The 14,882-nt window shown below is 47.4% G+C and overlaps 1 protein-coding gene across 2 annotated transcripts in view; it reads right to left on the minus strand.

Moving 5' to 3' along the window:
* Window positions 1–7,274: 7,274 nt before the first annotated feature.
* Window positions 7,275–14,882, minus strand: part of UNC5C (unc-5 netrin receptor C) — a 401,385-nt gene continuing 393,777 nt past the window's right edge. For both annotated transcript variants that reach the window (XM_082391648.1, XM_082391647.1), the window contains 2 exons: window positions 9,938–10,116; window positions 7,275–9,161 (listed from right to left, as the gene is read on the minus strand). In XM_082391648.1, coding sequence (XP_082247774.1) covers window positions 8,996–9,161; window positions 9,938–10,116 — 345 coding nt within the window. In that variant the 3' untranslated portion in view covers window positions 7,275–8,995. The remainder of the gene's footprint in view (window positions 9,162–9,937; window positions 10,117–14,882) is intronic.

Below are 14,882 nucleotides of genomic sequence, written 5' to 3' on the forward strand. Positions count from 1 at the left end.
TTATTATGATTTTTGGCAGCCTCTCTGCTAATGGGTGGGGTTATGTTCCTGTCTTGCTAGTTGTTTGGCATGGGGTGTCTAGCACTGTAGCTTGCTGGTCGTTGAGTGCAGCTGGGTCTTAGTGTTGAGAAGGAGATCTCTGGGAGAGCTCTCATCCATTGATATTATGAGGGTTCGGGAGATCTCTGGTGGACCAACGTCCTGAACTCAGCTCTCTCACCTCAGAGGCTCAGGCCTGACACCTGGCCAGAACACCAAGAGCCTATCAGCCACATGGCACAGAAGAAAAGGGAGAAAAGAAATAAAATAAAGTTGTTAAAATAAAAAATAAATTATTAAAATAAAATTAAAAAGTAATTAAAAAAAAAAGAGAGCAACCAAACCAATAAACAAATCCACCAATGATAACAAGCACTAAAAACTATACTAATAAAAAACGGACAGACAGAACCCTAGGATAAATGGTAAAAGCAAACCTATACAGACAAAATCACACAAAGAAGCATACAGATACACACTCACAAAAAAAAGGAAAAAAAAAAATATAAAAAAAAGAGCAACCAAATCAATAAACAAATCTACCAATAATAATAAGCTCTAAATACTAAACTAAGATAAACACAAAGCCAGAGACAAATTAGGTGCAGACAGCAAACCCCAAGTCTACAGTTGCTCCCAAAGTCCACCACTTCAATTTTGGGGTGATTCGTGTCTATTCAGGTATTCCACAGATGCAGGCACATCAAGTTGTTTGTGGAGCTTTAATCCACTGCTCCTGAGGCTGCTGGGAGAGATTTCCCTTTCTCTTCTTTGTTCACACAACTCCTGGGCTTCAGCTTTAGGTTTGGCCCTGCCTCGGTGTGTAGGTCGCCTGAGGGCATCTGTTCCCCAACCAGACAGGACCAAGTTAAAGGAGCAGCTGATTAGGGGGCTCTGGCTCACTCAGGACAGGGGGAGGGAGCGGTACGGAGGAGGCGGGGCGAGCCTGCGGCGGCAGAGGCCGGCATGACGTTGCAGCAGCCTGAGGTGTGCCGTGCGTTCTCCGGGGAAGTTGTCCCTGGATCACCGGACCCTGGCCGTGGCGGGCTGCACAGGCTCCCGGGAGGGGCGGTGTGGAGAGTGACCTGTGCTCGCACACAGGCTTCTTGGTGGCGGCAGCAGCAGCCTTAGTGTCTCATGCCCGTCTCTGGGGTCCGCGCTGATAGCCGCAGCTCGCGCCTATCTCTGGAGCTCGTTTAGGCGGTGCTCTGAATCCCCTCTCCTCGCGCACCCTGAAACAATGGTCTCTTGCCTCTTCGGCAGCTCCAGACCTTTTCCTGGACTCCCTCCCAACTAGCTGTGGTGCACTAGCCCCTTCAGGCTGTGATCAGTGCCGCCAACCCCAGTCCTCTCCCTGCGATCCGACCAAAGCCCGAGCCTCAGCTCCCAGCCCCGCCCGCCCCGGCGGGTGAGCAGACAAGCCTCTCGGGCTGGTGAGTGCTGCTCGGCGCCAAGCCTCTGTGCGGGAATCTCTCCGCTTTGCCCTCTGCACCCCTGTGGCTGCGCTCTCCTCCGTGGCTCCGAAGCTCCCCCCTCCGCCACCCGCAGTCTCCGCCAGTGAAGGGACTTCCTAGTGTGTGGACACCTTTCCTCCTTCACGGCTCCCTCCCACTGGCGCAGGGCCCGTCCCTATTCTTCTGTCTCTGTTTTTTTCTTTTTTCTTTTGCCCTACCCAGGTACATGGGGAGCTTCTTGCCTTTTGGGAGGTCTGAGGTCTTCTGCCAGCGTTCAGTAGGTGATCTGTAGGAGTTGTTCCACATGTAGATGTATTTCTCATGTATCTCTGGGGAGGAAGGTGATCTCTGTGTCTTACTCTTGCGCCATCTTGAATCTCCTCCCCTATCACAGGATGTTGAATGCAGTTCCCTGTGCTGTACAACAGGACCTTGCTGTTTATCCATCCTGTATAGTACACCAGTCTGCATCTGCTAATCCCAGACTCCGAGTCCATCCCTCCCCCTTGGCAACCACAAGTCCATTGTCTCTGTGCAGACTTCATTTAAAATTGAGTCTCTGAGGGTCTGGCCTCCCACTTGCTTTCTTCCCAACTCCCCAGGGCCTCTGACAGCGGTCCCCAGACCCGGTCCCCCCATAACCACTAACCTGGGGGCTTAAAACACTCCCAACACCCAGGCCAACGAAGTCAGGTTCTCTGAGGGTGAGAGATCCAGGCCGTTGTGTTTGGTAAAGCTCCTCCCGTGACTCAAGTGTGTGGAGACGCTTGAGAAGCACCGTTCTAGAACCTCATCCTGGCCCGAGGGACGTTGGGATTACTATCTGTGCAGGATCCAAGAGCGTTTCTGCCCTATGAAGGAAACACCACGTGACTCTTCACACAGAGGGCTTTGCTGTGAAGAAACAAGGGAGGTGGCACTCTCTGTTGCTTATAAATATAATTTATTACCTGTTTAAAAATTCTTTTACATTGTGTACATGTTGGCTGGCAGGATAAATGCAGGCACATTTACAAACCGAGGGACTGCAGGAAAATGGGGAGAGGCAGCCAGAGAGAGAGGAGAGACGCAGCCAGAGCCGGCATCCCTCGCTTCCAGCACACGGGCAACGCGGACAGGACCCCAGAGAGCAAGCCTCTGCAGGAGTTTTCTAGAAAAGGAATTGCATAGAAGATACAGCAAGAGGGAACTCCACAACAACAAGAGAAGTGTTCCATATCCGAAAAGCCAAAGTTGTGTCGTGTTTAAAAAAAGAAAGACAACAAAGCGCAAAACCTTAATGTGACATTTCTGCAGTTGAACTGTTCCCCAGGGAGTAGCAGGTGGATGGCACGCCTCTTCACCGCAGACTGCTGGGGAGATTTCTCCGACAAACATTGCCTGTCTTCTTTAGAAAGAGCGAAGAGGAAGGTCACAACTTGCGACAGGTCAGCATTAAACTCAGTGAACACATACAACACCTTGACACACAACACACACACACACAGGGACGCTGGTCCCTGCAACTGGGCTAAACGCATCCCGTCGGGAGGGTGAGGGTGTCACTACCAACGGGAGGCCTGGGAAGGAGCAGAGGGGAGAATGCAAATCGCACATTCAGCTTGTTCCGACTGCTGGCCAGCATTTTCCACTGGCTGTGGATTTCTTGCTCTTTTATGCTGCTCTAAACAGGTTTAGCACCTAGGACATAGTTCGGGTCATGATTCTTGGAGGTTGCCTCACGGTAGTGCTGATGTTCAGAGGTCAAGGGCTCATCAATTCTTAGGCTGCCGATCAGCAAAAATTGCTTACGATTCACATTCTGAACTCAAGACTGAGGGTTATTCCACCCTGGGTAGGTGCCATCAGGTTCAGCAGCAGCTGTGATAGTGCCAAGTCCAGTAGACTTTTGGAATTTAAGGTTGGCACGTAGGATTTGAGCATGTTTGTTAAATTAAAGACCCTGAAGTGCTACGGCCTCAGCAACTTAGAATTTTGCTGAGGCACAGTCTGAAATGGCATGTTTAGAGGCTGGTATACGGTAGCAAATGCTTTGCCTGGTGGGCAGCTGACCTTATCTCAGGGCACCTTCCTTGTTTCCTACTCCATAGCTGGTAGGCCAAGACTCTCCTGACATTCTGCAGGGATTCTGGAAGATCTCTGGACAGTTCTCTGCAATACACAAAAGTCTAAGTATACAGTGGGCTGGGAAGTAGCCTCTTATACCTGCTTGGTTTTGTGTGCTAGTGCATTTGTGGAGTTCCTGTCTGTCCTGGCAACACCGCCGTCGACCATGCTAAAATAGGGCCGGGAGTGTACGTTACGTTTTGTTTCATGAGCCCATAAATATCCTACCTGTAGATCAGTACAGGAAGGTGACAGGGCCACTTTTAAAAAGCTGGGCGCCATGAACTCTTCTGAAGACAGATTTTTAGAGCAGGATTTCCCAAAATGGGAGCAATCACAAGGCTTATAAGACTACAGGATCAGGAAGTTAATTGTTAGTCTGTATCGGAAACCCACCCAGTGACATACAAGGCCATCTCCCTACTTTTCAAAAATAGGAGGTTTCAGGCATGAATTCTGGAGATATTTATGACTCCATTTGGCTTACTTGACCTGTATGAACACAGGCTTAAATGAACAATGCTTACATTGTATGTATTCCCCTCATGCCTATTCCATGGGGGAAAAAAAATCAATTGAGAGGCAAAGGAACTATTTCAAAGTCATCATTACAGCCAGAGAGTATACAAATAGATTTCTTAGGGTAAAGAAACAGCACTTCATTGCACAGAGGCAAAGTTCTAAGGATTTCAGTCAACGTTAGCTCAGTAAGGTTAAAAAAAAAAAATACAAAAAAACCGAAAAAGCAAAGTGTAATAGTTGGTGCTATGAGGCACTCGAAAGGTAAAACAATGTTTGATTACCTTGAGATAATCAATAATAAAAATATTTTCCTTACTGGATCCATAAAATCTAATGCTTATTTGACCATCATCATCTTTACAGATAGTCGGCTTTGAGCAATGGCATTCTGACTCACAAAAGCTCGCCTGTTCTCAGAAGATGGATAAAACCCAGTTTCACTTTGGCTGTTTCCACAGTCATCCCTGCTTTCATCGGCCGTGGACCTGGACTGAGGACTGAGGCCTCCGTGCGAGACTGATACCTTGACCAGAGCAGCTGCTCAGCGAGAGCCAACGCTCCCATTCGACCTGCAGACTGAGAATTCGACAACTAAACTTTTTCTACCTACTTTACCCTCTCTTGCAGGTCAGTAATTTTATTCGCTTGACCCCGTGGGGGCAGACCTTGTGGTGGCAAAGGCTGTGAATTCTGAGGAGACAGTGATCATCTACTGCTCCCTTCCTCAAACATTAATGACAGAGACAGCGGAGTCAGTGGGCCAGGAGCACAGCTGCTGTGTCCCCGACACAGATAGTTCACACTTACGGACACATAAGCAAGAGCCTTGTCTGCTCTTCTCCAGAAGTAGGAAAAAAAAAAAAAAACTCGAGTATACTATTGGAATGTTTAAGATATCTTTCTTATAGGAGAAATACCTCTAAAAAAATATTACTGTGTAGTTTCTCGAGTGTCCTGAACTCAGTCTCCATGACTTCTTCCTAAACAATGGTTCTACTATTTGAAAGTTGGGAGATTAAAATCTACAAAATCATAGTATATAAAAAAATGGCTAATGGTTATGCAATTTAACAACGGACACCTTACCCCAAATATGGCCCTGCCTTGGAAGAGCTCACATCGCTCCTGTGACAATATGGGGGTTTTTCTGGGTAGCTGAGCTGAGTCTCCACACTGGTGTTCGTGCTGTTTATGAAAAGGCTACTGGCTGTGAGCTCCTCGGTGTTACATGTTTGGTATCACCTTGTGTCCAGTTACCAATTCTGAATCTAACTTCTATTCCTTCCAGATCACTTAAAGGAAATTTCAATGAGTCTGGTGAGAGGAAAATGAAAACAGGAGGAAACCTCTGCCTTTAGATTCCCAAATTCAGAAGGAGGCTAATTTCTCCTCCTTGGTTATCAACCACAGTTTCCACTTCATTAGACGCATTATTTTCATTTGTATATATAAAACTTATTTCTAAGTGGATGCTTCTTACACCCTCAAAAATAAATACTAGAGAACTAAAGGTAAGATTTAAAACATATAAAGCCCAATGAAAAATATAAATATTAAAAATGACAACTCTTGAAAAACTGTCTTGTACAGATTTTTATGTACTTCTGTTATTCCGATAACCAAAACCCAACTTGAGACGTGTTGTGTATGAACGAGTTAGTGACAAACGTCCTAGGCTCATAAGGACATGTAATTTCTGGTATGGCTAATTTAAGTGAAAAACAGTGTGAGAATAAGAAAACTATACTTGAAGTGAAAACCTCCCCACGTCTATTTGTCATAAAGCTCCTGTAGACGCTACAGGTATCCATCCATTCCCTTGGTCAAACAACTTTTCCCGAGTTTTCCTATTAGACTCAGGGTAGATTGTGTTATCCACCGCTAGATGGCACCATGCACAAGTGATCGATTTTTTTTTCCCTTCCAGATGAAGTAAACTGGTCTTTCCTCACAACTTACATAGAAGCCCTAGGAGTGACAGGCAGGACATGTTACAGGATGGCTGATACTGATAAGGGGGCTCCCTGCGTACTGAACTGTTGAGTCTGGATGCTCTGAGTTCGAGAGCAGTCTAACAGCGATTACTTCACTGCCCCGAAAGAAGGAAATCAGAATCGGCAGGGAAAATTATTTGATATAAATGTAAATGCTGTGCTGTACCTATGGAAGTTGCCATTCACCTGACTGATAGGGAACATAACAGGGTCTGATGACAGATGAATACCTCACTTACAGGGACTCAACCGCTCTTCCCGTTCCTGCTGCTGAGATGTAGAACCAAAAACCACGAAGCACCCGAAGTGAACCCCAAAGGCCCTCCCTCAATGGGGGCCTCAAAAATACAGTTCCTGCTGTGTTCTATAGTTCTGTGTTGATGACTTTTTTTTTTAGTCAGTTTTGGAATTGATTTATCTGAATACTACATATTTGCTCCTTTCTATTTTTCCTTAGGTATCAGAGGTCTAATTCTTGACTTCCATAGATGACAGCCCCCCAAACCAGTAATGGTGAGTAACCTTGAGAAGTTATTTTAAGATGCAGCAATGGACAACAGCTCTCTTTCCTCCTCCTTTTTAAAAATTATTAAATTTTTTTAATGTAGAATATAATTTTACTATCTTTTGGTCAAAGATGCATCGGTTATAAGCATTATCCACTGAACTTGTTAGTGCAATCTCTCCCTTTCACAATAAGTGTAACATATTATATATGGTACAGGGTGTGGTCTGAGAGAGATGATGGAATATGTATCTAAAACAGAAGATAAGAAATAAAAGGCAGGAAAGAACACGCTCCCTACAAGGTGTTTATCAACAGTTTGTCGATGATGAGGATGGAGGAACCTGGGAATATCAGAAAGTTACCAAAATAGTCAGGAGAGGAAATACATGTGGAAAGAAGGGGAAAAGGGTATAAAATTATTTCTAATTCAAATCCAGTCAGCAACTTGGATACCTCCAGCCCAGAAGTTAACCACAGCCATGTTTTGAAAGTTCTGATTCATACGCACGGGTGCTTGTTGTTCAATCTTGGTTTGGCTCCTGGGCTGTTGACTCTTTATTCCCCACCTGCTGAATGAATTGAGTCCCTGTGTTAAAACAAAGAGCCTGTGATGGTCCTAAGGAAATACCATAGTTTACACAAAGTAGTCTGTTGACTGACTATTTTTCAGTTAAAAATTTTTTTAATTAAAAAAATTTTGACCAAGACAATAATAGAACATAATTTGCAACTAGTCAGGAAGGCAACTGGTCCCGAGAGAGGAAAGAAAGTGATAATAAAGGGATGCCATCTCTGGGTGAACAGCATGATGCAATGACACAAAGACAAGACTTGAAAGCATAACAAATATGTTACAGGTTAGAATAATTATCTTCCAAGTCGGAACTATCTGAAAGGCATAATGTAGCCTGGGCGAAAGACTAGTTGAATCTTTAAATGATCCAGGTCAGCGTCCATTGTGGTCTTCATACTGATGAAGGAGACTGGGGGCATCACAGTGGAAGTCGAGCATTTTAGAACCTTGAGCTGAGCTAGTCCCATCCCTTCCGTTTACAGGTGAGGAAGCTGAGGTCCAGTGAGGGTAAATGACTCTCGCAAGGTAGCACAGCTAGACAATGACAAACCCAGAATGAGAACCGGTTTCCAGCTCAGAGGCTGTTCCTTCAACCACATTGCCTCCAAGGTAGACAGAGGACCCACGAGAGGCGTGTGGGGCCGTGTGACCACAATGCTGAGTAAGCCTGAATCAGAACACTTGAAGAACACTTCTCGTGACGAGACTCAGAGGACAAAGCCCCCGCCTGAGCAAGCTCAGAGACCAGACTGACAAAGCCAGTAAGCGTTTACCTCCTTTCCAGGCAGAATGATGGAAGAAAGATAAAAGGTCAAGGAAGCAATGCCTGTTTCATTAAACTGGTGACCGCGCCCACCTTGTTATGAGAAGGTGCCCGGGTCAGGTCAATACCTAAATACTAACAAACAGTACTGCTAACAAAAACAAGTTTAAAAGAAAATCCTTTTACTAGAATACCTGTAATTACTCATCAATAATAATAATGATGATAATAATAATAATACTTTAAAAAAAAAAACCACTTCAAGTTGCATATTATGCACACACGTTTGTTGTGAAAAAAATGCTCGTTGGTGTGGTTGAACATGAATCCCTGTCTTCCCTGCCATGCTGTAGCTTTATTCCCCAAGGGCATGAGGTGGGTGCCCTCAAGGAATAAGGGAGTCTTAGCTCTCTCTCCTTTATACTTAGATTCTCCACTTCCCTGATACGAACAGTAACACTGGTTCTACAAGTTCTAGAAACAGAACACTGATGGGAGGATTATCGGAGACACTTGATGCACATGATTTGTAGGAAAAGTCTGTGATTTCTCTGTAAATTACTAATCTGAAAGAGACACAGCAAACCGTCCACAGCTTCAACTTCAAATGATTTAAACAAAAATAGAACGAGCCATGGACAGTGTCTGCATCCCTGTCCAATTTGATGTAAACAACGTTTGTAGAAACTGGGTTTGTTAAGAAAGTTTATCCATATATCTGGATAGCAATAAAAAGCGTTTCCTAGGAAACTGTAAGATCCTGTACCACACAGCATACAGCCCAACTAAGAGGAAAATTAGGTTGACTTCTAAATTCAAGATACACATTTGTACAATTGTTCTTAACTCCTGTGACGATGTCCGAGTAGAGTGGGCATGTATATTGGTAGTTGTGTCTGTCTTCCTTCTCTCTCCCGCTGCAATCTTGCCTGTGGAGCTCACTGGTCTAGACTGGGTTTCCTCCTCAGCTCTGAGCCCCTGGACGTCCACAGACTCCCTGTGACTCTCCTCCTCCACTTTCAGCCCCAGCCTGGGTCAATACTGCCCTTCTGCTGCTAACGACACTACTGTTTCATGTCTTCCCATTTCCTCCAAGACAGCTGCCAGCACACTCAGGTTTCCATCTGGGAAGTTCTGCGCTTCCCAAAGATCCAGGATGACGCCAGTTGGACTTGATTTGGTGGCAAAGTAATTCAAGTACCTGTAATTGGTAATGGGAAAATGTGCTGAATGGTGTGATTTACGGAGCTGTTTTCCTTTCAGCTTTTACTAAACCTTTTCGTTACTGCGTTTCTGTTAAGTATAACCGGACCCACCTGGGAAACCGTGGCTTGCAGTGAGCCGTCCTGAATAACTAGCCCATACTTAATTAGGTCAGCCCCAGACAGGAGACGTGATGCCTTAACTTTGTTAACCTCAACTCTGAGTAAGAGCATTTAAGAGACAAGATGTCTGTGGGTCACATCCTAAACAGGAAACCAAGAGACTTATTATGTTTTCTTTCCGGCCCAGGCTCTGATCACCTTTGACAGGTTACGCCATGCCTTTTGCTTGATAGTGATGGCAACGGTCTACAAAGAAGAGGCTCCTGAGGTCTCTTCGTAACTTCACAGCAGCGCTGTGTTTAGCATGTTAATTACCCACCCAGCATTAGGTCCTGCTCAACAGGAGGTGAGGAACAACGGTTAGTGAATGGCTATATCATGTAGGGGGGATTTAGCCTGTCAGCTTTGCGAAGTGGATCACAAAACCTGATATTTACAAATGTCAGATAAGCCCAGGAAGTCTCTCCACCACGTGTTTGCAAGACCATGGTGCAAGGTACAAGGTAGGAGCGTAATACATGTTGGCATAATGGAAAGTAAGTAAATGTACAGATGGAGAAAAAAAAAAAATGAACGTTGCCCTAAGTCAGCTATATGAGTCCTGGAGCCCAATGTCTAACGGGAGCTCGTTCTGAAGCCCGGCCATGCCCACCTGCCCAGGTTTAGCTTATGGGCCAGCATCCTCCAGTCGTGACCCCTCGTCTGTGGGGCGTCCAGGCTGCTGCAGAGCTTCTGCCGGATGGGGGGAGGGATGCTGAAAGCACCGGGTCCCGTCATGGTGGTGACGGTGCTCGCTGGGTCCAGCAGAGGCAAGTCGATGCCAGTCGGTTCCTGTAGTTGAGGCACAGGAACAACACAGCATTATTTCTGAAGAAAGACAAAAGCAATCCTTCTTGAACCAATCAACATAATGCCTTGCTTTGAATGGTCAGAAGAGAATGAATGTTATTATATTCTCCTTAGTAAGAACAGCTTCTTTCTGGCTGAAAGTTGTGATTCTCTGTAACCTGGCTGAGAGGAGGAGGTACATTTTGAGCTGAGTTTTGCATAGCCTTGGATTGATGGGTCTTCTGTGAGGACTGGGCTAGCTGGACAGCTCGGGTGTAATTCAGTTACAGCTTTTCTAATGGGATTCTCCAGGATGCGCAAGGGGATATCTCCTAAAGGTTTAGATTTCAGGCGGGGGGGGAGACGTGTTCAAAAGGGCAGCTCTTTGAGAATGAACTGATCCAGACCTGAGATTCTAGAGACTGTCTGACCCTGAGGGGAAGCCCTGGGCAAACGCTTGAGTAAATTCTCCCTCTAACCTCTGTGGAAGATGGCTCTGTCCTGCTTTTGTTGAAAGAAATGGACCACAGCTCTCCTCTAAATGACATCAAATTAAGACTAATTATTTAAAAGAAAATGGCGAACACAGTACATGGCTTTAGGGCAAGCTGCTAACAGAATCCTCCAATTGCTGTACACCCTTATTTTTTTTTTTAAATCTAATTTTAGTAGAGAAAACCACAGATTGGCTCTTAAGGTAGTTTCAGCTCATAAAACAGCACGATTGCAGAAATCTGAAATTCATCTGCAGGAGAAACTCTAATCATTTTCTGATCACTTCTGCTGGTTGGAAAAGCAAAAGCAAATGTTGCCTGGGAACTATTAAAGCAATAAAAGAAAATCCACTTAATCTGCTTTAAATGTCATCTCTCTCTTTTTCAGAGCAGGTAACTCCGTGGTGAACATAATTAGTTGCTGGAGGATAAAACAGCCACACGCAGGTCCAGCCGTCAGGAAGTCTCAGGGTCTGGTGGAGTGTTCCGCTCAGATGTCCGTCAGTGCCCCCGCCACCCAGAGCCTCCCACACCCTGCTGCTCCTGCACCTTGGGGCCACCGTCTGTGTTCCAGAATCAGCAGCCAAGGCTCACTGCGAGGCTTGTGCAATCACACGGCACAGGGTCTGTCCTGGGGCTCTGGAGGGCATGTGAGAGCAAAACAAATTTTTTTGCCATAGAACATAAAGTGGCGTTGGCTGTGATCACAATATTTGGCCTCGGAACCCAAAGCTTGGCAAACTGGGCCTCCGAGGATTCCAGTGGCTCCTTTATGTTAACTCCAGCACGTACCAGGACTGAAAAGACTGCTATGAGATACAGAAGCAACCGATGGGAGTTGTTGGGAGTCCCTGAATCCCAAAGAGCTTTCCCTGTACTGGGCATAGAGCTCTTTCCAAGGGACCACGAGGACAGAGGGCTCCTGACCTCAGTGGCATAGGGCTTAAACAAAGGGGACCAGAAGAGAGGACTGAAGGCACATGTTCGTGTTTTTCAACAGATTCATGTTGGGAATGTCTGCACCCAAGTGGCCAACACTTCTGTTAGGTATAGAATTGGGAGGGGGGCGGGCAGAGGCGTAGAGAAATCACACCTCATTCCACAGCTTAGCGCTACCGCCCACTTGCAAGTCCTGCCTGCTTCTCGTCTGGACCGTAACGATGGGGCCTCGAAGGAAACCCATGCTGCCCATCCCCGGGCTGCAGCGGAGGCGGGGTCTGCACGGGGAGGGGTCTGCTTGGTGTCGCGCCGCCTCTGGCCTCACCAGCTCCCTGCCGTCTATCCCTTGTGCCAGACTCCTCTCCCTAAAGCCCAGCGCTGACCTTTCTCCTGCCTCCTCTTAGTAAGTGTTAAATGGCTCTCCTACCACGTGGATTCCCAACTCCTTATCCTCAGGCAGTGAGGATCGTCTGCAGGACCTGCCTGGTGGGCTGGCCTCAAGCCCCAGGGCTGCCATGGAGGAGGGGGTCCCATGTGCTCCGGCCACCTGACAGCGCGGCTCCTGCCTTTCTCAGGTTGCGCTGGCGTGACTCGCTCTCCTCAGACCGGACCGTTCACTGTCCCCAGCGCCTTTCTTAAGGATGTACCTTTGATAGTTCTTCTGCCCTTTCGCTTAACCTCTGGTCAGGCAAACACCTCGCAATCTGGACTGAAGAGCATGTTCCCTGAGCAGACCCACCCAAAGCCATGCACCTGGAGCCCTCCTACAGCACTTCCCACAGCTCCTGCCCTCCTCGTAAGTCTGCTCCATGCACGCCGGTTGTACTTACGGATGACTTCCTCTGATTTCCCAAATTTCTTGGAGGTGAGAGTATTTTTGTCATCCTCCGAACTTCTGTGACCCTCAGGGCAGTGCCCTGAACGTGGAAGCTACTCAATTCGTATGTGTGGAAGAGAGGAAGGAAGAGGATGAAGCCAGTTCCTAACAGAAGCCTCCCTCGCAGGGTACGGCTGAGCTTCCTTCCAACTAAATGTGGCTCAAGGTGAGGCCCTCCTCGCTGTTCAGTACCGAAGGTAAAGGCAGGCACGACTCTCAGGAAGGTCTGCTCACACATCCACGTTGTCCCCCTTTTCTTGGGGAATAAAGACCTGTCAGCACTTTACGTGGGCCTTCAAACCCTGAGTCTCCAGCCTTGGCTCCTGTGCCTGTTTATTTCCTTGTGCATGAAACAAGCCCAAAAGGGCATAATTTCTTGTCTCTCTTATCAGATGGCTGACAGCAGCCTTGGAGGTAAAACAAAAATACATATATACATTTACATTCAAATTTCATCTAGTAATTTCTGTCGCTGTTCTTCTTTTACTTCCAGGTATACTCTCACAGAACACTTATTATAATAATTGTTTATGATATTGGTACCATCTGCCTTTGACGTTATGATTCCCTTGGTTAAACATATGATTTTTCACCATTAACCAAACAGCTGCTATGGCACACATTGTCAGCACTCCTCAGGAGAAACGACTTTCCTTTCCTGTATTCTGACTCCTCCTGAAGTCACTAAGAACAACTAGATTTTCCCAAGGGTCCTTTTTGAACAGGTTATAGAAAACAGAGGAGGTGAATAGGTAGGATGGCTGGAGCAGAGTGATGCTCGTACCTTTTTAATATTGTTCTTTGTGTGCACGAAAGTGCTGTGTGTCAGTAGTTGACAGGGTTAGAACGTCTTTGTCTATACTGTAGTTAAAACTAAAAGTCCTAACGAGACTGAAGTTTCTCTCTCTTCTCTACTTTTTTTTCCTCTTGATGGTGATGGGCAGCTTCTCCTTTATTACTTACCCTGTCCCTCTAAGGAAGAACCTTTTATCATCATTTATCCTCATACTTTTAACTCTTCTAGGCACTTTCATTCTTCGTCTGAGACTAAAGGCTTTATCTCTAGGTAAGGAATCTCTGGCCAAGGCACCCAGAGAGGAACAATCGTCCGGCTATCGACATCACCTCGGTCTATGTCTGGTCTCCCTGGGGGGCAGCAGGTCCCGCGCCTGACTGCAGAGGCCAAGGGCCGAGTAGCTTTAGAAAGGAGCGCTGGTGACGCCTTGAGCGGTACATTCCTGGCAAGTCAGCTCATTTTCAGGAGACGGGAGGTTGGAACCGCAAGCCCAGGCCACCTGCCGTGTGACCCGAGGGCGGAGCCCTGTCCAGAAGACAGACACCACCAGTGGAGGCTTTTCTCTGGTTGGTTATGGCTTGTCAGCCCCACGGAACCCCTCCTCGAGCTTTTGATGAGGATCCAGGTCTCGGGGCTCTCCAGAGCCAATTGTTCACCAGCACGTAGCCCGGCTCTGGACATCAGGACCAGCCCCGCTCTCCCCGCTCTGCGGGCCACATGCGCTGCATTCAAATGCTAACAGCAACGGTGGGACTCGGTGACCCAGAAGGAAAAGCAGCAGAGTGGCCCCTAATCCCCAAAGTCATCTGACTCGGGTCATTTCTGCCTCCCCCTCCTCCCGTTAAGTGTGCTTGTCTGTCACGGGCCTCTGAGGAGACTAAAGGGTCGGCCTCCCTGAGCTGGCTGCCACCAGCTTGCAAAAGAAATCGTCTTTCCTCTGAAAGTCCTTAAACTCATCACACTATGACGCGACACTGTCTCTTCGCAAGGGGTTGGCCGGCCTGGCAGCGGGGGGGGTGGGGGGGGGGGCCCTGACCAGCGCGCTTTCGTTCCCGGCCACAGCGCATCTGCCTTTTTTTCATCACATCGCTCATGCCGAACAGAAAGCAAGCATCAAAGGAGCAGACCTCCTCGCCCCCCTCCAAAATTCAGCAGCCTTTGTTGTGGCTGGAGCTGGGTGGGTATTGAGCTTTGCAGACCTGCTGGGCCTGGAAAGTGAAAACACCCTCCCGAGCCAGCAGGGGTGGTGCTGCGGGCCGCGCACAGAAAGGCCCGGCGGTTGCCATGGCGCCCTGACACCAAGATCATGCCTCATGAATGTCACCGAGGTCTGTGACTAAAGTTGTTGATGAGTCAAAAGTCTCATGAAACGGAGGAAGGAAAACGATGACTGCAGCTCGCCAGGCTGTGGGAAAGGAGGAGGGGGCGGCGTCAAGGCGGACATGCGTCCCCCCCTGGGTTTGCTAAGGAAGCCTGTCTTTAAACACGACCTGTGGAGTGAGACACGCCGAACAGGGTGACGTCCCATTCGTCACTGTGTGTGAGACAGCGAGGAAGAGGAGCCTTTTAAATCATACACCGTCCGGCTGTAGTTCTGAAATAGGACAGTTCTGTGCTGCGGCTCAAAAAGCAGCTCCAAGCTCAGCTCCACAGGCCCCGGACG

The sequence above is a fragment of the Balaenoptera borealis genome, assembly GCF_965194805.1.
Source record: "Balaenoptera borealis genome assembly, chromosome: 4".
NCBI lineage: Eukaryota > Metazoa > Chordata > Mammalia > Artiodactyla > Balaenopteridae > Balaenoptera > Balaenoptera borealis.